The following is a 24,667-nucleotide window of genomic DNA, read 5'->3' as shown; positions in this document are numbered from 1 at the left end:
TCCCTTTTAAAATGAATTACTTTTTTTAAGTTTCACTGGGTCTCCGTTGCTGCATGCAGGCGTTCTCTAGCTGTGCCGCGTGGTGGTTACTCTTGAGTTGCGGCGTGAGAGCTTCTCATTGTGGTGGCTTCTCTCGTTGTAGAGCACGGGCTCTGGGGAGTGCCGGCTTCAGCAGCTGCAGCGTGCGGGCTCAGTAACTGGCTCCCAGGCTCCAGAGCGCAAGCTCAGTAGTGACACCCCGGGCTTAGGTGCCCCAAGGTGTGTGGGATTTTCCCAGACAGGGATTGAACCCATTTCCCCTGCACTGGCAGGTGGATTCTTATCCACTGGGCCACGAGGGAAGTCCTTCAGGGACTTTTCCTATTCAGGTTTGCTGCTGACTCAGCACAGGATGGTTGGGAATGTCAAGCTACAGAAGGTGGCCCCGGCACTTGAGAGCCGAGCTAACGAAGATGACACACCATACCCTTAGGACAGTTTACTCCTGTAGCGACACGGTGCTCCACGCAGACACCAGTGCAGCAGCGACACACCCACGCAGCCCTTGGGCAGACCAGGCTCCGGCCGGTCCTGGTGATGCTGGCTGATTTCCAAGGGTCCCAGAGGGTCACCCTTCACAACAGCGGGGTCCACACCTACTGATGGGCATACAGACACCCGCACGTGTACCCGGGGCTGAGTGTACCCGTCACCAAAGGATGTGTGTCCGTGCATTACTTCCAAGTTTCCTGAGAAGGATCTGATGACATTTTCTCAGAATTCACAAAGTGTACTATATAACTTCCTAAAGTTTCTAAACTTTCATCTAAAACAGTCTGATCATAAAGCTGACTTTCACATAAAGATTAAGCTAAATGACTCTCTTCAAGGGTAAGATGAGAAAAATACAAGTATTAGAAAACAAAGCCACAGATAAAGACCCGGGACAAGCAAGCCCTGAAGCCGTGTGTTAGAGGAACCAAAGGAAGATTGGGAAGATGTACAGACCAGGAAACAGAAACCCTTCCATGACTTACTCTTAGCACTGAATTTGTTTTCTTTTCGAGTTCTGCCCGTTTTCTTCAAGCAGTTGTCACATACAAAACTGCAAAAAAATAATGGGTGTGATCAGATTATATAAAACAGTATATGTTGCCAAACTAGTGAAATGCAGCATTAAAATACTTTGCTGGCAATTTACATCACATCATTATACAAAAGTGAAGAGGCAGACTGCTTTGATTCTACAATTCCCAAAGCGGGCAAACACTTAAGACTTAAATTTAGAACCAACTGCCATCCCTCTAATTGCCGGATCCTTGCTGGCGACAACGAGAGGCACAGCAGCCGCCAGTGCCCTCCCCTCCACTCTGTGCAGACTGCTCTCCCTTTCCTGGAGTCTCAGGAAATCACCAGGAAGTTACTCACCCTGAGGGCCAGATGATGTCGTAGTGGAGAACACAAATCTGATGCATCTTCCGGCCACACTCCTTGCAGTCAACAAAACTAGAAGACAAAGAAGTGCCCTGTCACACGCAGAACTGCACAGTGGACCTGAGTGCTGTGCTCACACCTTGTCGCCATGAAGACTTCAAGACTCCTCAGCATTCACGTGTCTCTTGACTGACTCGGCCATATTTGAAACACGCATCAGTAGGATGTGTTCTACAGGAAGAGCTGACTTTCTCCCCTTCTTTGTACCAATGCCTCATTCCTCTCTTCTCCTCATCTCTTTTGTAACCAGAAATGAAAGTTTACTTCTAAAAACTGCTATGACAAAGGCCTATCTTACAGGTCACATTTTCAAGACCAGTGCTTGCTCCAGACGACTACAAATGCCTAAACGGACTTCAACAGCAGAAAACAATGCTGTCAGTGTTACAAGCTCTTGTTCTTCGCCTCGCACAGGAAATGTCTGCTCTGAGTCAGTCGCCAGGGTGGGAAATGATGGCCTTTGTTCAAGGAAACACTGCAGAGGTTGGGATTCACCTCATCGCCTGCCTTCCTCACAGCTTCTGCATGGCTCACCCGGACCCTATCTCCTCACCTAGTAATCTTCATCGTCAAACATGCTTAAAGGTCAAGGCCTGTTTCTTCAGCCATGCCCTTAAGGCTGCCACGACTTACACCCTGTGGAGGCTGAAGGGCCCAGCAAGCACTGCACTTCTGCAGGCCGTCTGGGGCCCTGGCTCCTCCTCTCAGCCTAGGTGCTGGGCCCTGAGACCTGAGGCACGCTCTCACACCACGGCTCGGGTCCTGGCCCGGGCCCACCCTTTGCCCCTGCTGAGAACGAGCCTTCGACCACAGATCGAACCTAACCCAGCTTCTCTGTCCCTGCTCTGCTGAAGGAAAACTGGACACCCACAGGCAAAGCGGGCAGCACGGCAGCGGCCTCATCCGCCGTCCTCGAGCGCTCTCTCCCGGGCTGCCCTCCTCCCACTCTATGTGGTCCTTTAAAACCTCTGCAGCCACACCAAGTCAGGCGCCAGGGAACCCAGCACCCCTGCCTCCTCGTGCCGGGGGCCCCACCCGCGCTCACCTGCACCACTGCTGGTGCTCCAGGCCCCTTCACTGCTCTGTGTCTGCAACGATCTGCCCACCCCCACCCACGCCCCCTCCAGGTGAGCACCACCTTCTCCAGGATGCCACTCTGCCTGGGCTAGGGCCCCTCCCTCTGGACACCTTACTGGCTCCTGCTGCCTGTGCTACCATCCGTCTGTCTGTCCTACTAGAAGACACACGGCTGCAGGCCAGGCCCCCTTTATCCATCTGTGTCTTCCCCACTGTCTGGTACCTACTACCTCAACATAAAGTATTCTGCAATTGGAAAGTTAATATAGTAACTAACACAACATTGGAAATCAACTATACTCCAATATAAAGTAAACATTTTCCACAAAGAGACTGGAAGCCAGCTCTTCATGCACCAGGCGCTCTCCGAACTGTTCATCGTGCCCTCCCTCACTGCTCCCCTCTCAACCCCCGCCAGCATGGCTGGCAGGAGAGACTGAAGCAGCTCTGACACAGTGAAGTCTGTGCTCTCCGCTGGAAGCTGAGCCTAGGGAGGGCAGGACCTGCTTCTCAGCTCTGGACGCACCACGGCCACGTTTATCAGTTACCCATAGGGCTGCAGCCTCTGCTCACCAAGCAGCCCCGGACGGGCATTCACCACGGGGACAGAACAAGACAGGTGTCTCCACACACTGGGGTGCCCTCAGGACTTGGCTCTGGGGACCTGGGAGGTGCCACAGCACAGGAGGGGCTCTGAGGCCTCTTAAGGGGTTATTATAAAGCAAATTTTACACACTGAGTATTCTCACTGATCACTGAACACAGCGACCTTTGGAAACATACCATACCAAAGATGGTGGCAAGCACAAGTGGGCTGGCCAAAAAGCTGTTTTGGATTTTTCTGTAACATCATGTGGAAAAACTGAACAAACTTTTTAGCCAATCCAACACAATACCGGGCTTCCCGTTATTTATTTTTTTACAATTGGTTTCTAAGAGTTTCTCTAAAAATTCCCTTTAAGTGATACTAGGACCCCTTCACCAAATACTATCTTTAGTCTCTAAAGAATCACACTAAATGGCTTCTTAAAGACAATGATGACCAAGTTATTACAGAGGTTCTAACAGAACCAAAACATCCACCTACTCGTCTCACTGGTAAAATTCAGCAGCTGGACAGCATGTTACAGACACACATCTTTTGCGTGAGTTAAAAAACAATCCATATTTGAAGTAAATCCACACAGAAAGTTCCACCCAGGGCAATATGTTTATTTCCAGTGTCTTCTACAGCAACCCAATCACATGGAAGAACTTTCCCGATCTGAAAGTTAAAACCTAAAAGTCAGAAAGAAATAGCTGTATACTCACGGTTCAGGATCTAAGGTATCATTTTTCTTCTTTTCAAACTGATCCTTTGAAATTGTCCTTATTTGGGGGGGGGGAAAGAGGAAAAATGTTAATTAACTAAATTTTATCTGTTGTGTATAAACTACAGGGTCTCTGGAATATTATCCTATAACTAGTTCTTCACATAAAAAGTAAATGATGGTCAGAACTCTCAAGTGGATGCAATGATGGCATGAACATATAAAATTTAATTCCACAGAAAGCACCACCATTTATTTTTGTCTTCCTTCGAATATTTCCTCAAAATGCTCATCAACACTTATTACAAGATTTAAGTAAGTAAGTTCAGTCAAAATGTGGTGGGAAAATTATGTTCCGACTCAAACCTGCTAATTTCCAAATGTATATGATAAATGGCTACTGAATCTGACCAAGACTGGTGTAACCAATTCTTCCAATTACAATGTTCCTTCAGCATGTACTTGGGGATGTTTTACTTATTCTTTAAGGGCTGAGTGTTTCATTTCTATTGTCCTTTTGTTGTGATCAGTGTATACGTGAATTACTTGATTCGCAGAATTATACAATCCAATTATTAATCACACAATTGGACCAAAGAATCAAGATGACAGGGGGTAGAAAAAGAAATTGAGTAAGTAGAATTTCTGACATTTTGGTTTATATATTTTATGGGTGCCTATGGTCTGTTCTGCATTTGGATAGAGAGTAAATGTCACTGCAACAGCACTGGAAACTCCTTCACTGGGAAGCCCTTCTTGCCTGTGGGGGCAGCTGCACCAGCAGACTTCTCTGGGTGGCAGGGGTTAGGGCAGAGTCAGGAGAAGAGAGAGAGGCACAGTGCTGGCAGTCCTGGGTGGCTATGGTGGCTGGCAGGTCTTCAGGCCCCATGACCATCCAATTTGAGGATTTGGTTCTGCTTTTTTTCTCACCACATTCTGGACATCTGTCTACTCCATCAGAGGATAAGCATCAGGCAGGAAATGGTGAACTCGAGGGGAGGGAATGAATGAACTAACTCGTGCCTGTCTGTGCTGGAGCTGTGAGCAGGTATCCAGCCTCTAGTGAGGAGGGAGATACATGTACTCGTTGGGGTCTCCCCATCTGGCTTCTGTTACCTCCACAACTTCAAGGACAAAGGCTTCAGGGGAAGATCAACTAAATGCTGGAGACGGGGTACGCACACAAGACTCACTTTTGCTACTGCCAATTCTGTGACTAGGATTATCTGGTTTCTTAGATATAAAGGAAATTTTATAATCCCCCCAAATGGAAGTTGACAGCCACTGGGAAAAAGCAAGTGCTTTGGAAGAAGAGATATAGAGCAAGGTTACAAGAGGCCCCGGGACTCAACAGGGGCTATAGCATCAAGATCCTGGGTGGAGGGAAGGACGTGGGCATGGCACTGAGATTCAGCCACACTGTAAAGTATGAATGTGGGTACAGTTACTATGAAATATACACAACAGAAAAGTCACAACGGCAGTGGTGCTTCCCTTTCAATCGTGGACAAGAGGAAAACAACAATCCAGGGTCACCCCCAAGAGAAATGATGGGATGGTACTTACGTCTGGGGTTGTGAAGGGTCGTCACCCAGGGTAACATTCTCCCCCTGGATCTCTGTGAAACACTTCTCACAGAAGTGATACCTGTCAGCAAGAAGGCCATACTTGGGTGAACTGGTCCATCATAACACACAGCCACCCAAGCAACGAAGCCACCAATCAGAGCAGGGCAGATCACCACGACGAAGGGGGGGCGTTGTTGGTTGATTGATGGGTCAGTGAGGACAATGAAAGGAACAGGGGCAGGTGGGGAAGGGCAGGATTAGAGAACAGGGGAGGGAACAAATAGCACAGACATAAAGGTAAGACGCAAACACCAAGACAACACAGAGCAGAAAGCCAAGGCAAAGCATTGATTAGCATTCGGTCTCATTGCATACATCCCAGGCCATCATCACTAACAACGGGCTTGTTCAGCTCCAAAATGCAAATGTTTTCAAGGAATTGGTAATACTAGAATTGCAAGGAGCCTACATTTAGGAGTTTGGATTTTGTTCTTACTTAGAGAAAACCAAACGTAACTCCAGGGTTTGAGATGGAAAAAATTTACTTTGAACAAAACATTCTGACAAAAGTCCTTAAAAAAGCAATTTAAACTGAAATAGTTTTATTTTTCAAAATGGGAAATTTATGCTTGACAGCAATTCACAGATTTTATTTCCGATATTAAGCCAGATCTTTAAAGGTATGAAAATGCTGAGCACCCAGAACTGGTTTTAATTTTCTCCTGTTATTTTTCTCATGTTACTCACTTAGTTAATTGAGTTACAACAGAAATGAAACCAAATCCATACTCTAGACAAACACTTAACAGAAATGCAATCGGGGTCAAAGACTTTCCAGCCATTTATCAGTAAGAATATACAGAGAACAAACTATGATATATTGTATAAGCAATACAATATATGTAAATCCATGAACAATCTTAAAATTCAATTCTATGCTTTGACTTTAAACTTTTTGGTACTGGAACCAATCATTCATCAATCTGAGATACTCAATGATTGCTCTGACTTGGGAACAATCCAAGTTAAGCAAATTTAGAGTTAATCTTTAAAGCACAATCTGCATTTGAGAAATTATCCATCACCCCAATTTCTTATAATATAGAGCCTGGGCTCAAGCTACCAAATAAGATTAGTTTAAATAAAAACTATTAAATGTTTGGAAAGGACACAAATGAGAAATCAACAAAAATGCATGTGATGCTGCAAAAAACAAGATGGGCACAGAGGAATACCGCAGAAGTAAACAAGCCGAATGAGGTGAACTGCACAAGCGAAAAGGATGAATATATGGTAGCAACGGCAGCACAATAAAATGTGGTTTTAGTGCTCAAAAGTACATCTACAAGATGCCAAGAGGATTAGTGTTAAAGACACTGTGACGAGACTGGAGCGCCACACGGAACCACACAGGCAGGAGGAGATGTAGCAGCTTGCAGCTACACACACACACACACACACACACACAGCCACACATGCACACACACACACACACGTGTAGCTACAAATGACTGAGGTTCAGGCCACTGCCTGGCCAGCTTGTCTCCATTACCCCTAAAACAGATCCCCACAAGTTCTAATCCTAACCTTAATTAAACACACTGAGTGAGCATTGTTGTCTGCCATATTTCACTGACTAAACACATACAGTGAATTAAAAGTATAAAACTTTAGCATGCATGCATTTCAAGATTATCCAATTTTTCAGACTGTTGATGAACATGACAGATTCACTGTGTGTAGCAACTGGGAGTTTCCTGCTGGGACCAGTTTATTTAGAACTAATTCAATTAACAAAGTCTACCAAGATTAAAAACTGACCAGGAATAAACAGACTAACAATGCTGTTTTTAAAAACTATGTATCTCGTGTCTCTTTCTCTGAATGAACTATAGTAACACTCTGGTTATTCACTATTTTGTAAATATTTTTACAGAGCCTTGAAATCATGTAATAAAAGGAATTTTCATGTGTAGGAGGGCATAATCATAACTAGCAAGAAAGAATTAAAATATAGATACTGTAAACCAATTATGCAGCAATCAGAACAATATGTAAAAATGTTATCTCTTCAAAGCCAAATTGTGTCCCTTTTAAAATGAATGAGTGTTCCAATTCATTATGAGCAAACATCCGGCCATAGTGGGCTAGCTCGAAGAGTACTATTGAACACATTTTGAAATGAAATTGCCACAATAATTACACGCGAGTCTAAATGGTTTTAAAATCCTGGACAACTCACTGCTTTTATTCAAGCAGGACAAGACACCTAGCAACATCTACAGAACAGGAATCATAAACCCATCATTTCCACTGGAGGAAACTGGCCCAGAACAGAGCACTGGTGGCTGAATGGCAGCCCCCAGGTGGCTGCAGAAACCTACACTGTCTGCATATAACTAACTCCCATCCCTAAAAACCTCAGGTTCAGAAACTGGAAGGGACAGAGTGCCTGTCCAAGAGCCAGAGCGGAGATGCTGGAGAATCAAACCTCCTCAGGTGGATGGGGAGAGGACGGGGGAAGGGTCTGGGCCTCCCTGGAGCACCCTTCTGAGATGATGATAGCTCACAGAGTGGGCATAGCCACCCATCTGGTCCAGCAGGTGGGAACCACTTTGGGAATCAGCAGGTGGCAGATGTTAATGCCAGCCTGCCCCATCTTTATTCACCCTGGAAATACATAATGGTTCTTTCCAGCCGTAAGAGCCTTTCCGCCTGACACGAGGAAGCAGTCTGATGAATATGGAATTGTAAAGGAGAAACGCTTCACAGAACCTGATGACGATGTATATCTGGGCACCTAAAGTCGGTAAGTGTCACTGCATAGTTCATCGGTAAGGGTAACTGAATGTATGGAGTAAATTTTCAAATGCAGATTGTTTTAAGTACCATATAAGTATACACAAATAACTGGGATAATAGATATCTATTCTCATCTATCAGTAATAACTGGAAAAATCTATAGAATGGTTTTCCCAACATGACTTACTTTCAAAATTTCGAAGTATGATGGAAACAAGTGAAAATGTAACCATACACTAGCTTATAAATTAGTTTCACTTGTTTAAACGGTCCATAGAATTTCCTATTCTAAGTGCCCAACAGTTTAGAACTATAAATGCCAAAACAATTATTCAAAAGAACACCACAGCGTTCTCTTAAACAGTCAAGGCTGAGAATAAAAGTGGAAGCAGTTGAAATGTCCATCACAGAACGAGACCGCTGCTTTCAGACTCAACGCGGCGTCGCTTCCATGTCCGTATTCCAGGAAGCACACCTCGTGAGACTCAGCTGAGGAGCGGTGTGCTCACACTCTTAAAATGTCTTATGTGTAAAAAAGAACTCCTTTATTTATGTTTCTACTCTTAAGGAAAATATATCACTTTTGTTCAGTAAAAATTAAATGCTACACAGAAATCTAATTGGACATTTCAGAACTTTCAACAGAATCCTCCCATCAACACCGCCCTCTGGGGGGCAGTAGTGGACGCTGACGCTACCTGTCCTACTGAACTACAACCGCTCTCCACTTAAATATGGCCAAAGCCTGTGCACCTCAGCAAAGGTGGGGCCACAGGACCCAGAACAGTGAAGCCCACAAGGAAAAGGCCCCGAACTGGAGAGATGGTGGTGAGCAATCCGCTGTCTGCTTTTCCTTCTAGACCCAAACTATGCTGTGCACTTAATTAGTGGGGGCATTTTTCAGAGTTCATTTTAACCTATTTCCTTAAAAATTCATAACTTTGCTTTGTTTGGCGCCTATCAGCTCCCAAAGTGAGTTCCTACTCATTGTCTCATTGGAGACTGACAGCTAAGGGTGTCAACTGGGGGTGTTACTGTGCCCACTCCATCGACAAGCAGGTTCTGGGCTATGTCAAAGGTCTCTGGGCTAAAACTGTAAAAGGAGGGGCCAGAACTCCCAAAACAACACTTGCCACTGTGGAGAGACTCCACTACGAAGGCTATGATATCATTTCAAACTTTTAGTATTAAAATGCTTCCAGGGATAGAAGAGCACGTTAAAGGAGAAATTAAATTCTAACTGTTGAAATATTTTCATCAGGACAGCTGTGTCAGCAGCACTTCTGCTAGAGATGCCTGCTGGGGACTCGCTTCTTTCCCTGGAACCAGCATCTCACTGGGATAGTGAGCCAGACTAGGCTTAGAAACCTTGTCTTAAGATATTTTTAGGTCAACAGTTCCCCCCCCCACCTCCCAATAGCATTTTGATGGGAGCTGTTAATGAACTTAAATATGGTTAGATTTTTAAAATTTTAACCTTTTTTTTTTTTCCCCCAACTGTGCCATGCGGCTTGTAGGACCCTAGTTTCCTGACCAAGGATTGAACCTAGGCCACCACAGTGAAAGCCCTGAATCCTAACCATTGGACTGCCAGGGAATTCCCTACATATTTTTTTAAAGAATAATTTAAAAAAACGTAATTGGAAGAAAAATAACTGCAACATTCCAAATCATTCAGGCCTCTGCATGTACCTTTGAATAAATAAAAAGCCTCGTACTTATCTTCTTTGAAGTGTTAAAACATATGCAATTACTACAAGCAAGTAAGATAAAAATAATCAAAACATCAGACCCAAAAGCTGACATTTAATACCTGAACCTAAAGACAAAGAACAGGCATGAAGTTTCATCTTGGTCACAAAAAGAATTCAGTTGTCAGTTCATGAAATGGAGGCAAGGTAACTGAATATGACCAAGAAATACCACCCGTTTCAAGGCAGGATGCCCTCATGCTATGGATACTTAGAGCCATGGATACCTTGGAGCTTAATTTTCAAGACAAGTCCCCAAACCAGGAAGCCATATTTAGGTAAGGGGATCAACAACAAAAATTATTTTCATTCTCCTTCTACTTAAGACAAGAGATCTACTCTTTGGCCGTCTCCACATTTCAAGATTAGAACCAAGATTTCTCAAGCATCCCTGTCACTCGCTAAGCCCTGAAAAGGCCACCTCCTGACACGGAGTCATTCATAAACTCAATTCTTTAATGAATCAGCACAAACACAAGTCTTTCCATCAGGCTGTGCAGGTCAATTTAGCTAGGCAAATATTTACAGTCAGACTGGTAAAATACAATGCTTCAACTTTATTAGTATCTTGAAAAAGGCCCATCAACCTTTGTTAGAGTTAACTTCAACTTAGACTCTTTCTCATATGGTGACATTATGGCTTAACGAATGTTCCTAATCCAAAGAGTGCAGTGCAGCAAGCAGCTTTGAGTTGAAATTCTATACTATACAAGCATGCTTTTAAGTTAAGAGACCCTGGGCCTAACTGAGTGACTGGGAAGAGAGAAACAATGTAACTTCAGCCTACTTCACTGAAACTTCACGAAAGAAATAATGTAACCAAGCTGCAATCAGATGAGCCTGCCTTGCCCTAAGACGACCTTTTTGTCCCATAATTCAGAAAACTGCTCAGTGCTTACCTATTCTGATAGCTGTAGTAGGCAGCATCTCGAGGAATTGTACACAGCTGCTTCCCATAGCAGCACAGAGTCTGTGGGGAAAACTCATACTGCAAAAACAAAGGAAAAAATATTAAAAATAAATGCATTTACTGTCATGTAATGCTGTGTCTGATATGGAGAACTAGATTTAGCTAGTAAATTAGTTGTTAGTACACTGAGTAGTCTTTTAATGATTCTTGTTAAAGATATTTTTGGATAAAATGGGACAAAATTAGTGTCTAAGGGACATTTATTACAGATAGATGAATGGACACCAGGGCAGCCAGGAATGCTTGACCCATAAGAACTTCTAGCTTCAGACGACTCCACTTGGGTCCTTCTCAATATACAGGTGTGGCCAAAGTACAGAGTCCATCATATCCTCATAACATCCTCTTTGGCTGAATTCAAAAAAAGTTCCAACTGTACCTTGCGTCCACAGCAATACCCAAGGGACTGCATGACGGGGTCAATCTCCTGCTCAAAGACCTCTGCAAGTTTGCTGCAGAACTTGTAGACCCGGGATGTCTTCCGATTGTAAAGCCAGGCGTTGTTGAACATGAGCCAGACGTCGTCTACATACTGCCAGGGCTCCTGGTACTGCCCTGTATCCAGCTTCCGCTTGATGGTGGAAAGGTCCATGGGATTCTTCACAATGTCAAAGTAATCCTGAAAGACAAAAGGCTCTCAGTCTAGCTGATCCCAAACCCCCAATGTAAGCCTTATCTGGCAGCTTTGCCTTAAAACAGCAGAGAGTACCAGTGTAACCTAATGAGTGACCAAAAAGAGAGCAACTCCTGACCTTCCTCTGGTTTTACTCTACGATGGTAGTTACTAAGTGTGATCATATTACTTCAAAAGCAAATTTAAAGAAAAAAAAATGAATTATTTATTAAGAGATGTCCTTCAGTGTCAGATTTTAAAAATAAGATTTTGATCCACTGAATTAAAACAGTGAGCATATTTATCAGACAATATGTTTTTCTAGAGATTTACTCTTGGTCCTAACAAGCAAAATGAAATTTAAGACAAACAAAAATAGTAATAAGACTAAATAGAACCTGTTTGGTCACCACGGCCTTTGCAAGAGCACCCAGGGATGCCAAAGTGAGAGGCCCATGTGGTTTATAAGGGACTTGCACCAATTCTTTAAACCCACTCCAGTGGACAAAGTCTTACCCACGAGTAAAGCAAGGCAACAGAGGCTGCATGCCCCGGGCTGTGCTCCCACATCTTCCCGCATCCCCCCACGACCCTGGGGCTCAATGGAAATGGGTGGGGGAACACACACATTTCAGTTAGTAAGACAAAAGTATATTTCTATTTTGACAACAAACTAATTTCTTTACATTCGGGGGAAAAAAATCTTACTCTACTCAATTTAGAGAGATTAAGCAAGTGTCGTGGATGCTCCTGAAGCATACTGGAAAAGCCACAGTGTTTTCATGACATCCACTTACTGGAATTCCCAGGAGCTGGGGATCCACAGGCTGCCGAAAGGGTAAGGACTCTGGATCCTGTCGGTACAGAGCTTCCAGGGTTGACATCAGAGCCTGGCGCAACTCCTCCGGCTTGAAGACTGCGTTAGAAAACACAGGAAATGACACTGTTGACAAGGCACCCAGACTCCTCCTGCAGAGCTTTTCAATGGAAGCTGGGCTGCTTCTGAGGAGGCCCAAGTCACCTTCCTCCCGGCCGTGAGCACTTTCTCAAGCTACCATTCAGGGGTTCTGAGAACACAGTCACACTAGCGTTTTTTTTTTAATTCCACCCCCCACACTAGCGTTTTTAAAACTGCATCCACATCATGAGGCAAAACTACCACACTGAGAAGTTTGCTTGCTCAACAAAAGATTTCCAACACCAAATTCTGTTGGAACAGAAAAAAACTGAAGCTAACTTCCAAATCTGCCTCACTGATCAAATGTGTGGAAACAGAGCCATTTTCACCAGAACGGGCCTTTTCTCCGGGCGGAAGTAAACTCACACCACCTGAGACAGATGGTTTTGTTACAACCTCACCAACAAATGTACATCATAAGCAAGCTACAAAAATATGCATTCTCCTCAAAAGTGCTCTATTGCCCCCTCGCAGATGTAGCAATAACCAAGTCTCCAAGCTCCAGGCCCACCCACTTCCTACTACACTTAGTGTTGTCACCGACGTAGCATAAACACTGGCTGCCATTCATTCACACGAGCCCCTCGTGAACTGCAAGGGTGCGGGAACCGTGAAGGCAGCAGCGAGTGTCTCACAACCCTCGCTGGCACACACCCCTGCACACAGCCCAATCATCAGAGAGGCAAACACTGCAGACGGGTTCTGATGGCTTAGGTCCTAAGTGATAGGAGGTTTCCACTTCATAGTTTTTCGGATTTTGAAAGTATTTTCTAGAACGGATGCATTGTAAGTTGTAAATTTATAAATCAGACTAAAATACCGTAAAAATTGCACTGGGTACATTGAGAGAAGCAGGCACTGGCTGGGAAGTTTCTAGAGGGCTTACTGCCACCAGAGCAGGGACCGCCCAGGTGTCCTGATCGGCCTCCTGTGCTGCAGAACGCCTGGCGGTCAGTGGGCACCAGGGTCACCCAGTACAGACATTCCCCTGGAGGCCAGAGCCCTGGTCCAGGGAGCAGACGTGCCCCATGGAGCTGTGAAACACAGGCAAACCCTGCCCTCAGCTAACCCTTTTTCTTCCAGTCTGCTTTTACAGAGCTTGGTTTTCTTCGAATAACTCTTTATAAGAAAGCAATTCTTTAGTTAATCAATAGCTTCTTCATTCTTCTAAATCAGGGGTCGGCAAACCATGACCCACAGGCCAAATCTGGCCAGCTGCCTGCCTTTGTATGGGCCTGGGAACTGAGAATAGTTTTTAAGTTTATTAATGGTTAGGGAAAAAAAGAATAATATTTCATGATACGTGAATTACACAAAATCACTGTTTAGTCTTCCAAAAGAAAGCTTTATCGGAACACAGCCATGCTCATCTGTGCACGTGTGTCTGTGGCTGCCTTCCCCGCACAAGGCAGGCACCGGCAGCTGCCACAGAAACCCAATGACGTACACAGCCCGAAACACGCCCTCCCTGGCAGCCCGGACGGTTTGCTGACGCACTGTCCCAGGCCCACTGGGCTTCTGGAGTTGATCGCTTACGGCGCTTACATGTGTCTCACTCTGGACGACTGCTCATTCATTCACTGAACATTTAAAACCTATGGCAAGGAAAAGTCATTTCTAACTCCTGTCTTTAACCACTACGTTGACATAACAAGACTCCAAATGAGTGGAGGTAGCAGTCAGGAGCTGTACTTGAAACAAGTTCCTGCCACCGACTAGTGCAGTGTCCTATGAGCAAGTCACTCCACTCCTCTGGCTTGAAACCTTCTCCAGACAACCAGAGGGGCCACGTCAGCAGTGTCCACAGCATGGCCCACGGATGACTTGGGGATCCCCATGCTGTCTATGGGGACCGCACCAGCCTGTGCGGCTACCTGAATGGAAATGAATTAATATTAAATAAAGTAAAAAACCCACTTCCTCAGGCACGTCTGTCACATTTCAAGTGCTGAGGAGCCACACACGGCTGGTTCCACCTCAGAGGCAGAGGTGGTTACAGAGTGGGCAGACACATAGCATTTCCATCATTGCATAAAGTTCCAGCACTGTCTGAGGGCTTTTCCAGGGTGTGTGAAATCCAATTCCATGATGCACAATGATTTTCACGCTAACACTCGGTCATCACTTGCTTTCTGCACTGTGTTGACATGCACACAGATGGGGTGAGAGCAACACGGAGTACCGTGGACACCAGCACGGCAACGGGACCAGGCCGCAGCGCCTGACGTGACTCAGTGGCCACGCGCTCTTCAGGGCTGTCTTGCATACACAGGTAAAATGCCATCTGCACTTAACAAATGTCCTTGATGAAGGAGCAAAAATCCTTACTTTTATTAAATCTCAGCCCTCGGCTACAGCTCTTTTATTCTGCACGACAAACAGGGAAGCTGTCAGAAAGCATTCTGCTGCAGGCAGTCGCTGTCTTCAGAGAAAGCACTCGTCTGAGTGCTGAGCTAAGAGCTGAAGTAACTGCAATTTCTCATGGAACACAGAAAACTAGAGAGAATGGCTGACAGACAAGCTATGGTTACTCAGATCCGGGTACACGACATTTTGTCAAAAATGAACCAAGTACACCAGTTACTTCCAGGACAACTGACGCAATTTGCTAGCAATGATACAATTTGGACTTTCATCAAAAATTAGAATTTTTGAAAAACTTGTATCTGCTACACAAGCTTGACAGCTTGTCAAAGTTTACAAGACTTTTTAAAGCGAGTCACAGTGATATTAATAAATGTGATTTTTAAAAATATTACATAATAAAGTATGCCAACATTTGGAAGATGAGCAAAATTCCCAAATGACCAAAGGATCATGCTTTAAAAAAAAAAAAGTCATACAATGGCAAAAGAGCCAGTCTGAGTACAAGACAGAAAAATTGTAGAGCACGAGAAATTCAGGGCTACAGATTCAGACGTCACACTGCAAACAGCCTTTAAGAAACTTCTATTTGTTGAATTTTTGTGTAGTGTCAAGAAAGAATTATCTACAAGTACCTGAAAAGGCTATTAAATATTAAAATACTCTTGTCTATCAGCTACTTATCTGAGTGGAGCTGGATTTTCTCTGTGTCCGTCAAACAAACAACAGAATACAACAGCGAAGGGACAGGTAGATAGGAGAGGCCAGCCGTGTTCACTTAATTCTCCGAGAAACAAAGTTGTGAAAAACAATGTCACCATTCCAATTATTTTTGTTGTGGAAGTTATTTTTCACAGAAGTGTGTTACTTATGGGTGCCATGAAACACATTCAGTTTTAAATAAATATTTAAAAAGACACCTAGCAGAGTAGAAGTCATAGATGATCCATACAAACAATAACTTCTCTGGGATGGTCAATTTTTAAGAGTGTAAAGAGGTCTGAGACCACAAGCCTGAGGCTTGCTGTCCTCTGTGATCCCCAGGGTCCCAGGGCAGCAGGACTGTACAGCATGAGCCTCTCTGAGTTTTTCTGCCATCATTCCTAAACGCATCACCTGCAACCCCTGAACCACTGAGCCTCGTCTCATGTTTCTGTCACCTGACAGTTTTCTGACACTGTTTCCTCCTCCCTACTTTGGACACGTCTTAGATGGATTCTATCTGCCCTCCACCATGAGCCTGGCTCAGCCTGCTTACTCAGAACTCCAGCATCTTCCCTTCTCTGCTGCCCTCCTCCCACTGCACTGGTCCCTGGTTCTATGCTCCCAGCCCCCAACTCTGGACTCAGTTCCATCTGCACCAGCAGAAACCTACAAACTTAATAGCCCACAGGTTGCCATGGTGGTAACTCCCCAACATCAAGCTCCTGGTCACCTTATCAATGGAGACCATCCGTGGGTGTCCACAGCATGCTAAGTAAAGCCAGCACCACCTTGGAGAGGCTGGGTGTGGGCTGCTCCTCAGAGCCCTAGCACAAACCCTGTGGGCCGGTGCCCTGGAGTCCAGCTGTCACCATTTCTAAAACTGGGGGAATGGCCAGTAAGAAGGGCAACAGGAAGGGATGGAATTCTTTTTTTGCTTTAGCTTTACAACCACATAATGCACTCGTAACATGATGGAAAAGCAGCGCCACGTAAATTCCTGAGAACACGACCTACTTTTCTTGCGAGGCTGCGAAGGGGACGTGGACTGAGAGGCTGTCCCATTGGTGCTGCCCTCTTCTTCCTCTTTAGCTTCGACCTTCACTTCAGTTTTCTTTTCATCCACTTCCATTGGTTCTGACTTCTGCTCTGTCGGGTCTGTTTCTTCTTTAACTTGAGAAGATCCTTGTAAGTCCTCCTCCATCATCTTGAGAAAAACAGAGTCACAGACACAGATACATGACTATGAGAGATCTTTGTTATTACCCAGCCTTATCGGAAGGCCCTTAAAGTCTCTACAGGCTTGTTAAAACCTCCCCTAGTCAGAGCTGCATCGATCACTCTCTCTCTCCCAAAAGGAAAGGTCGAATGCCTGGGAGGCGCTTTAATACAGTGCCAGTGTATTATAGTCTTAAAAACAAACATTGCATATACCATTACCTCTTCAGTAGTTTTACATATATTTCTAGTTTGGAACAAGAATTTCCTTGAAAACTGTGGGAAGGATGGAAAGTCCAACTGCTCAGAGGCCTGGCAGAGGAAGCCCACGAGAACAGCAGAAAGCGCGGAGGGAGGCAGTGGGGAGCTGTGACCCGCCTGAGCGCCATGCCGGCGCTCCCACCCAGACTGCTCTGCTGCCACACGGTGCTGGCAAAGCTCCTCATTTTCCAAGAAAAGTCAGAAGTCTAGAGTATTATTTGTAATTTCCCATTTTAAAAATACTGTGTGGGCCAAACAAAATACATTTATAGACTGGGTTCAGCCCACGGTCTGCCAGTTTTCAACTTTTGCCACAGGTTAATTAGTAAAAGAACACACCGCCTGAGCAGCCTGCCTCTGGAGAATTATAAATGAATGAGGAACAGCAGTGAAAAAGTTGTTGGATGATTTAAACATTTAAAATATAAGCCAGTGCTCTTCACTTCTGGCAAAATAAAAATAAACCCATACCTAATATCTAAAAATAAACAACCCATCTGTTTCTAATCTCTTCTGCACTTGAACCATAACTGAGTGGGGTAGTGAAACGCGACGCAGGGACACGCACGGCGGACCCTGGCGCCTCCCCCGGGCGCCCCATGGCACCTCTGTGTGCAGCACATCCACCCATGTCCAGGAAAGGCACCTACCGTAGCCCCAGGCTCTCCCTTGGGCTCCCCAGCATCGGGCTCTGTGTCCTCGGTCTTGATCTCGGCCTTCATCTCCAGCAGTGGCACCTCGGGGCCTGGCTGCTGGGAGTTGGTTTCGGCGCTGGCCACTGAGGATGGAGTGGGGACCCTGTTATCAATGCTGGCTGCTGTCTGGGAAAGCTGTGGGGAAACCAAAATCACTTATCTTTGTAAACAACACAGATGATCTTAAACCCTGCTGCTCACCCAACACAGATCCATGTTACTCTTTCTCAATACTAACCTAACAGGCACCCCTATTTGAGAGAACTGAAGAATATAAGAGTTAAAGGAAGAGTTCCAGAGAAGTCAACATCAGGCAGAAACACAACTGACTTCTTGTCAACAATGCAGAGATACAAGAGCAGAAGCTTTCTACACTGTGATAGAAAATTATCTTCTGGGAATTTTCTACATAAGTCAGAGAACCTATTTTAAATTCAATTCTTTCCAACAACGATCCTAATGGTTTTGGTAAAAGGATGAATAATAAATATGTGTATATACACTGTCAGAAGGGGAATAAAGTACCTATATGGACTTCCCTGGTGGCTCAAGACAGTAAAGCGTCTATCTACAATGCGGGAGTGAAGCGAAGTGAAAGTTGCTCACTCGTGTCTGACTCTTTGCGACCCCATGAATTATACAGTCCATGGAATTCTCCAGGCCAGAATACTGGAGTGGGTAACCTTTCTGTCTCCAGGGGATCTTCCCAACCCAGGGATTGAACCCAGTTCTCCCGCATTGCAGGTGGATTCTTTACCAGCTGAGCCACAAGGGAAGCTCCGGGTTCAATCCCTGGGTTGGGAAGATCTCCTGGAGAAGGAAATAGCAACCCACTCCAGTGTTCTTGCCTAGAAAACCCCATGGACGGAGGCGCCTCATAGGCTATAGTCCATGTGGTCGCAAAGAGTCGGACACAACTGAGCGACTTCACTTCACGGAACAAGAGTGTATAACTAGCCTGTTAACTGCAGGAACAGTGGTGGAGGAGTAAACAAGCATTAAGAGATGAAATCTCAAAAAAAGCTCTCAAGTTTTCAAAGATTTACCTGATAAGAGTTTTAAGTAAACAAATAAAAACGTAACATTACAAAGGGATCTTACTCAGAGATAACATAAAATAAGAAACAATAAGAACACTCCCTATGGAAAAATAAAAAGTGTCATCTTGGGACTCATCTTGGGATTAATTTTGACATTTTATAAATAAACATCCTCAGCCCCCACAAATAAAGTTAACGCATTTCAGGGGGAAGGAAGTTTTTAAATTAGGCTGGTAAGAAAACAGATACCATGGCTCGGTAAGAAACAGTAGCCTCGGGCCCCTGGGGTGGGTGGGGATGGCCCCATGTGGGGGAGCCCGGCCGGGTGCCACCGGCAGAGCGCGGGACCGGGACACAGGATATGCTGTGACCCTGCCACTGCCACCTCCCCGGAGGAGTGGGGAGATCTGAGCCACAGAAGTGCTAACCTGGCTGTGCCATTTTGTCATGAAAAAGAAAAAGCTTCCAACTGGAAAACAAGGCTGACGAGCAAGGTCAAAGTATGTACAATTAAAAAACTGACTTGCTTATCAAACCCTCAAGACAACTAAATCTCAGAGATGACCACCTGTGACAGGTGACGCTCCTATGGATAGTTGAAATATTCTACAGGGGACCCATGTACGAGCTCTTTCAGTTGCTGATTTCTATAAGCTGGTTTAACTGGGAAGATAATCACAAGTCATGTCCTGCCAAACCTGGCCTCCAGAGCCCATTCTGGAATGAACACACAACCCGTTACAGCTCCGTCAGGCTGCAGACACACTCGCTGTGCAGCTGCACCAAGACCTGTGGTGCTTCACGACCAACTGCTCAGGGGCAAGTTCTCATCTGCAACTCTGTGGGCAGACGGCCACAGGCCGAGGGGCTCACCGGGGTGCCGGGGGGCTGCGTGTGCACAGGTGTTGGCTGCTGCTGCGATGACTGTGGGGTGGCCACGGATGGAGGCTGCACTGGGGTCTGAGGCTGCGGGGTCACCTGGGCCTGGGCGGCTGCCTGGACCGTAGGAGTACTCTGCGTCTGGCTGGCGCTGGGCACGGAGCCAGGAGTCGGGGTGGGAGTCTGCCCGGAAGACGATGCGGGAGTTGAAGGCTGGGTAGGCGCAGCTGGCTGGGGGGGCGTCACCCCGGGAGCTGCTGGGTGCTGCAGAGACGGCATGCCGGCGGCCGTGGAGGCGGGAGGCGGGGTCTGATGCAGCGGCGGCTGTGTCACTGGTGGGCAAGGCAGCTGGCTGGCCTGGGGCCCAAGCATGTTCAGGGGGTTGGGAAGAGCGGCCCCTGGCACTTGCCCCTGACAGGCAGAAGGAAAAGAGCGAGTTAAAACTGGTCTCCCCTCCATCTGACAATGTGGCAGCAGACATAAAGAATTAAATATATGAGAACCTGACACGGTTTCTGGATGAGGTCTGCTGACTATACGGGAACGTTCCACTTGTAACGTGTCACTGACCTGCATGCTTATAGTAACCTGCTTTTGTAGTAATCAAGCTTGGATTTATGTAAGTGTAGAAATCTCTGGCTTAAACACACACACATACACTTCAGTTACTAGCTCATGTTCCATAATATCCACCAACAGCTAAGGCCACTGGAAAAGGTATTTGTCTTTTTTAAAAAAATGAGTTACTCAAACACTGAATTGTTTCAGTATGGTAGTTCTCAGCTAGGGATATGCTTCAAAATTACCTGTGGGCCAACTAAAAAGCTATTCTGAATCTAGAGCAAGAATCTGCCAAGCACACAGGGCCCAAGGCCAAACCCAGCTAGCTGCTGGTCTCTGTCAATAAAGCTTTATTGGCCAGCAGCCTCTCCATTCACTCACGTGTGAACGCACATGTCTATGACTGCCTCTGTGTCACAGCAGTGGAGCAGAACAGTTCCCTCACGGTCCACCAAGCTGAAAATATCTACAGGACAAACTTGTCGACCCCTTTGCTAGAGAAATAAAATTTATGCAAATAAAGAATTAATTAAGAGGCATCAGGCTTCCTGGTGGCCCAGCGGTTAAGAATCCAACTGCCAGTGCAGAAGGCACAGGTTCTATCCCTGGTCGGGGAAGATTCCACATGTCGTGGGGCAACTAGGCCTGCGTGCCACAACTACTGGAGCCCTCATGCCTAGAGGCCATGCTCCGCCAGAGAAGCCACCCCAGGGAGAAGCCTGGGCAGCGCGCTGACAGTAACTTCCGCTCACTGCAACTAGAGAAAGCCTGCACGCAGCAAGGAAGACTCGGCACAGCCAAACGTAAATCATAACAAATAAAACGTTTAAAAAACAATTACTTAATAAGTGTTTACTTAGTGAATCTAGTGTAGTCACTGCCTATTATTCAATGTTATTCATGTTAAGTTAAATAATGAATTTGATCTCTCAGGGGAACAGTTGGTCTGTTTTAAATACATGTACATTTGTACACAGCAGCAATCTGATGTACTCTAACAATTAATAGAAGTCGGGGAAAGGCGGTGAAATGAGTGGAAAATAGTCCCCGCCAGCATTATATTGAATGAATAAAACCACATTCAACAAGAAGGGAACTACTCAAATGGCCCAGTTAGCTGGACTTCACCTCGGCAGTTTAAACCAACAAGTGCCAAATCATTAAGCGTAAACTCAAGGGATCTTTCCTCACTCCCTCTTCAAAAACCAGTGTCTCTCAGGATCACATGTGAAGCTTAGAATTTAAAATATACAAACAAAAATTAAGAAAATGACAACTAAAACGATGGACAGTACCTGTGGAACGCCAGTCTGCGCCGCCGGCTGCCCCATGCCCACACTGCTCACACTCAGCGCCCCGCTGGACGACGGGAACTGGCTCTGCGGGAGGAACTGGCTCTGCGCAGGCGCCTGGGCCATCATGCTGTTGGCGTGCGCGCCCATCATGTTCGGAGGCTGAGGCATTCGGGACGGAGAAATAGCCATCTACAAGACAACATGTGCCACTGTGTTCAGAGGGCTGCAGGGCCTGTGTCTCCAAGGTGAACCGAAAGAGAGAGGAATCCTCAACTACCCCCTTCACAGGAGGGGACCCCACCACGCACTAAGACCTCCTGGCTCCCAGGCATTCTGCACACTTTTTCATGCAGATCTCTAATGAGCCAGCTCCACACAGTCCTCTGAACAGAAATCAACAGCATGCCATAGTGTAAAGTTCAAATACGCCTTTTAGGAGTTCTCGGACTCGTTTAGAAAACAGCCTCAGGAGAGGACGCTCTGAGAGCCAGCGGACACTGACACCTTTCCTCTCATTCTGTCACACATCCCCAGAACTCCCGTCTTCTCACAAAGTCACAGGTGCCAAGGAATCTCTCATTTCAGTAAAAATAAGTAAAGGTCAAATAAACCTTGGAGTAATAAGGACCAGAGAGAGAGACGGAGTTGCCAAAGCACAACACAATCCAAAGGAACAAGCGCCACAGGATTCCCAACCTCCAAGCTCCCATGGGGAGAACTGTCCTGTTGCAGCAAGGCCGTCTCAGCACAGCTGAGGGGAGGACAAGCACTTACCCCTGGAACGGAGCCCATGCTGTTCATCGGGACAGAGTGGTTCATGGGGGATGCCGCACGCGGTCCCATGGGCGCTTGTGGCAACTGTACGTTCCCCAAGGATATTGGGTTAAATGAATTCATCCCTGTAAACGTACCCACAACAGTTCATTAGGAAAAGCACCCATAGGAAAACAGAATGACAATTTGCCAAAGAAACTTGAAGCCAAATAAGACAGAACACACACACTACATACACAACTGAAAGGAGATCAGCCAATCAGAAAAGATGGCTAAGCAACAGATTGCTCACATCCAGGAAAAACGGCACCACTGTGGTGGTGGTGAGATGGTGGGTGGGGGGCAGGCAGGGCGGTGTGAGGAGAGGAAGGTGGCGCATCAGGGAAGCTGCGAGCAGCTGAAGCCAAGGCAGCACTCGGCGCCAGAGCATCTGAGGGTCCGAGTGACAGAGTAGACGGGGGTGGGCGGGGTGGTGGGAAGGAGCACCCACCATGCACAGAGGAGGTCTGCTGAGGCCAGGGCACCCCTCTGAGCCAACCCCTCAAAGCCTTCTGGACCACCTGACTCCCAGCAGGAAGCCCGCTCCCATCACCCCAGGCCCCCCAGCTCCTTGGCTGGGCTTACATTTATTGTTAGAATCTGGGATAAGACTCAAAACATGGCTTTAATTTTGCAAGGACATTAAGCATTTAGAAAGTGCCCAAGGGTTGGCGGTTCTCAACGTCAGCCTCCTCTCTGCTGACTGGAAAGATCTCACTTTCATGGCTGCCTTGGCCTTCCCAAGGGTGCCACACCACGAACGACACCTCTCACCAGCCGCTACATGACTCCAGGCCATGGAGCCTCTCTCTCTGTAATTTCCCACAATTCTCCGTGAACTCTGAGCTCAATGTAAATACTGCTTCAGTAAGTCTCAGGACTTGGCCCAATCCTGTGGCTGTGAACAGAATCCTGAGGCACTGCCTTAACTGTGGAGTAGGAGAGGGCATCAAAGAGCACCAGTCCCCTCAGCACCAGCGAAAAATGTCCCCCTGAGTAACCAGGACCTTCCAGGAAGCATACAGAACAAAGTGCCCTGCTCTTCTGGAGGGTTTTATTGACAAGAGGAGATTTTACTGAGCATGCGAAAAAGATGCATGAAGAAGCGGCACCGTAACAAGTTCCTCTCCACAGACCTGGACGTGCCGGTGACAGGGGCATGCAAGCACTTCCTTCAAAGGCTCCTCCTTCCACACTCTGCTCAACAGCCCCGTTCTCAGATCCCGAAGCAGCAGACTCGTCTACCCTGTCCCTAATACAGCACCCTGTCTCTCCGAAGGCTCAATTTCTCTGCCTTCTTGATTTCTTTCACTCTTCACATCTGGTCCATCTGAACAAGTCCCTAAAAAGTTTCCTCCACAGTATCATCAGCTGTACCAGGTCTGGTGTATGCAGGACGATCACCACAGCTGTTAGAACGACCACTCTCTCCCTGAACTACTCCACACACTGGACACTGGATAATGTCGCCATCTCATTTCACAACCAGCAGAAACATCCTACTGTTCAGGTCTCAACCTGCTAAGAGTTGTAAAAGCTCTGAAATGACCCTCACCCCCAAACTCAAATGACGGCTTCAACCACGACCAAAGACTCTCAACTTGAGAAAGAACCTCCGGAAGCTGCTCAGACCAGCTGCCAGGAGCCCAGCCCGGTGAGGGCTGTTGAGCACAGACCCTCCTCGGCGAGTCTGGTAGGCAAGGCGCCTGTGCTCGTTAGCCCAGAGCAGCCTCACCCGTTCCTCCCATCCCCCAAGTCAGGGTGCTCGGGCTTCAGGATAGGCCTGACGCCCTACTTTCAAGTGCTCAGAAATGTTTCTTTCCCCCTCCTACAATGCTTTTTTTTTTTTTTGAGACTCTTCCAAGGGAAATGTTTTCTCTTGTCCATCAAAAAAAAAAGTGAACTCCTACTTCTGATCTCCTTGGAGAGCTTCGCTGTGATCTCCAAACTTCCAAAGGCAACATGTTCACACTACCTGTGGACGTGCACTGTGCTCGTCAGTAGGGAGGGGGGCGGGGGGGGGGGGAGGTGGCAATTAGAAAAGGAAACTGAAGGAAAAATGGAGAGAAAGAAATACACAGGGAAGAAGACAAACCAATAAACTTTGTCCTGCAGAATGTTAACCCAAAATATGATTTACAACAACAGTTAAATACCTTGAGAAACCTGCATACGATTCACTGTAAGAGGCATGGGCCCATCTACAATGGCAGAAAAAAAAAGGAGTTACTTAAAACAATCCTTTAAAGAGAAGAGCAGATCCAAAAGTGCTGTGCACTGATGTCAGCACACCCTTTACAGGGCCTTCTGTGAGACT

General features: G+C 46.3%; 1 protein-coding gene across 1 annotated transcript in view; it reads right to left on the bottom strand.

The window, feature by feature from the left end:
- Positions 1-24,667, bottom strand: part of CREBBP (CREB binding protein) — a 119,283-nt gene that overhangs the window by 11,657 nt on the left and 82,959 nt on the right. The window contains exons 11-23 of the mRNA XM_070362471.1: positions 24,507-24,551; positions 22,312-22,436; positions 21,538-21,726; positions 19,676-20,092; positions 17,718-17,897; positions 16,606-16,795; positions 12,362-12,480; positions 11,331-11,570; positions 10,881-10,969; positions 5,427-5,507; positions 3,862-3,918; positions 1,408-1,485; positions 1,017-1,084 (exon numbers count right to left, since the gene is read on the bottom strand). Of these exons, the coding sequence (XP_070218572.1) occupies positions 1,017-1,084; positions 1,408-1,485; positions 3,862-3,918; positions 5,427-5,507; positions 10,881-10,969; positions 11,331-11,570; positions 12,362-12,480; positions 16,606-16,795; positions 17,718-17,897; positions 19,676-20,092; positions 21,538-21,726; positions 22,312-22,436; positions 24,507-24,551 (1,878 nt within the window). The remainder of the gene's footprint in view (positions 1-1,016; positions 1,085-1,407; positions 1,486-3,861; positions 3,919-5,426; positions 5,508-10,880; positions 10,970-11,330; positions 11,571-12,361; positions 12,481-16,605; positions 16,796-17,717; positions 17,898-19,675; positions 20,093-21,537; positions 21,727-22,311; positions 22,437-24,506; positions 24,552-24,667) is intronic.

The sequence above is a fragment of the Bos mutus genome, chromosome 25 (genome assembly GCF_027580195.1).
Source record: "Bos mutus isolate GX-2022 chromosome 25, NWIPB_WYAK_1.1, whole genome shotgun sequence".
NCBI classification, from domain to species: domain Eukaryota; kingdom Metazoa; phylum Chordata; class Mammalia; order Artiodactyla; family Bovidae; genus Bos; species Bos mutus.
This window is presented reverse-complemented; position numbering and strand designations above follow the sequence as displayed.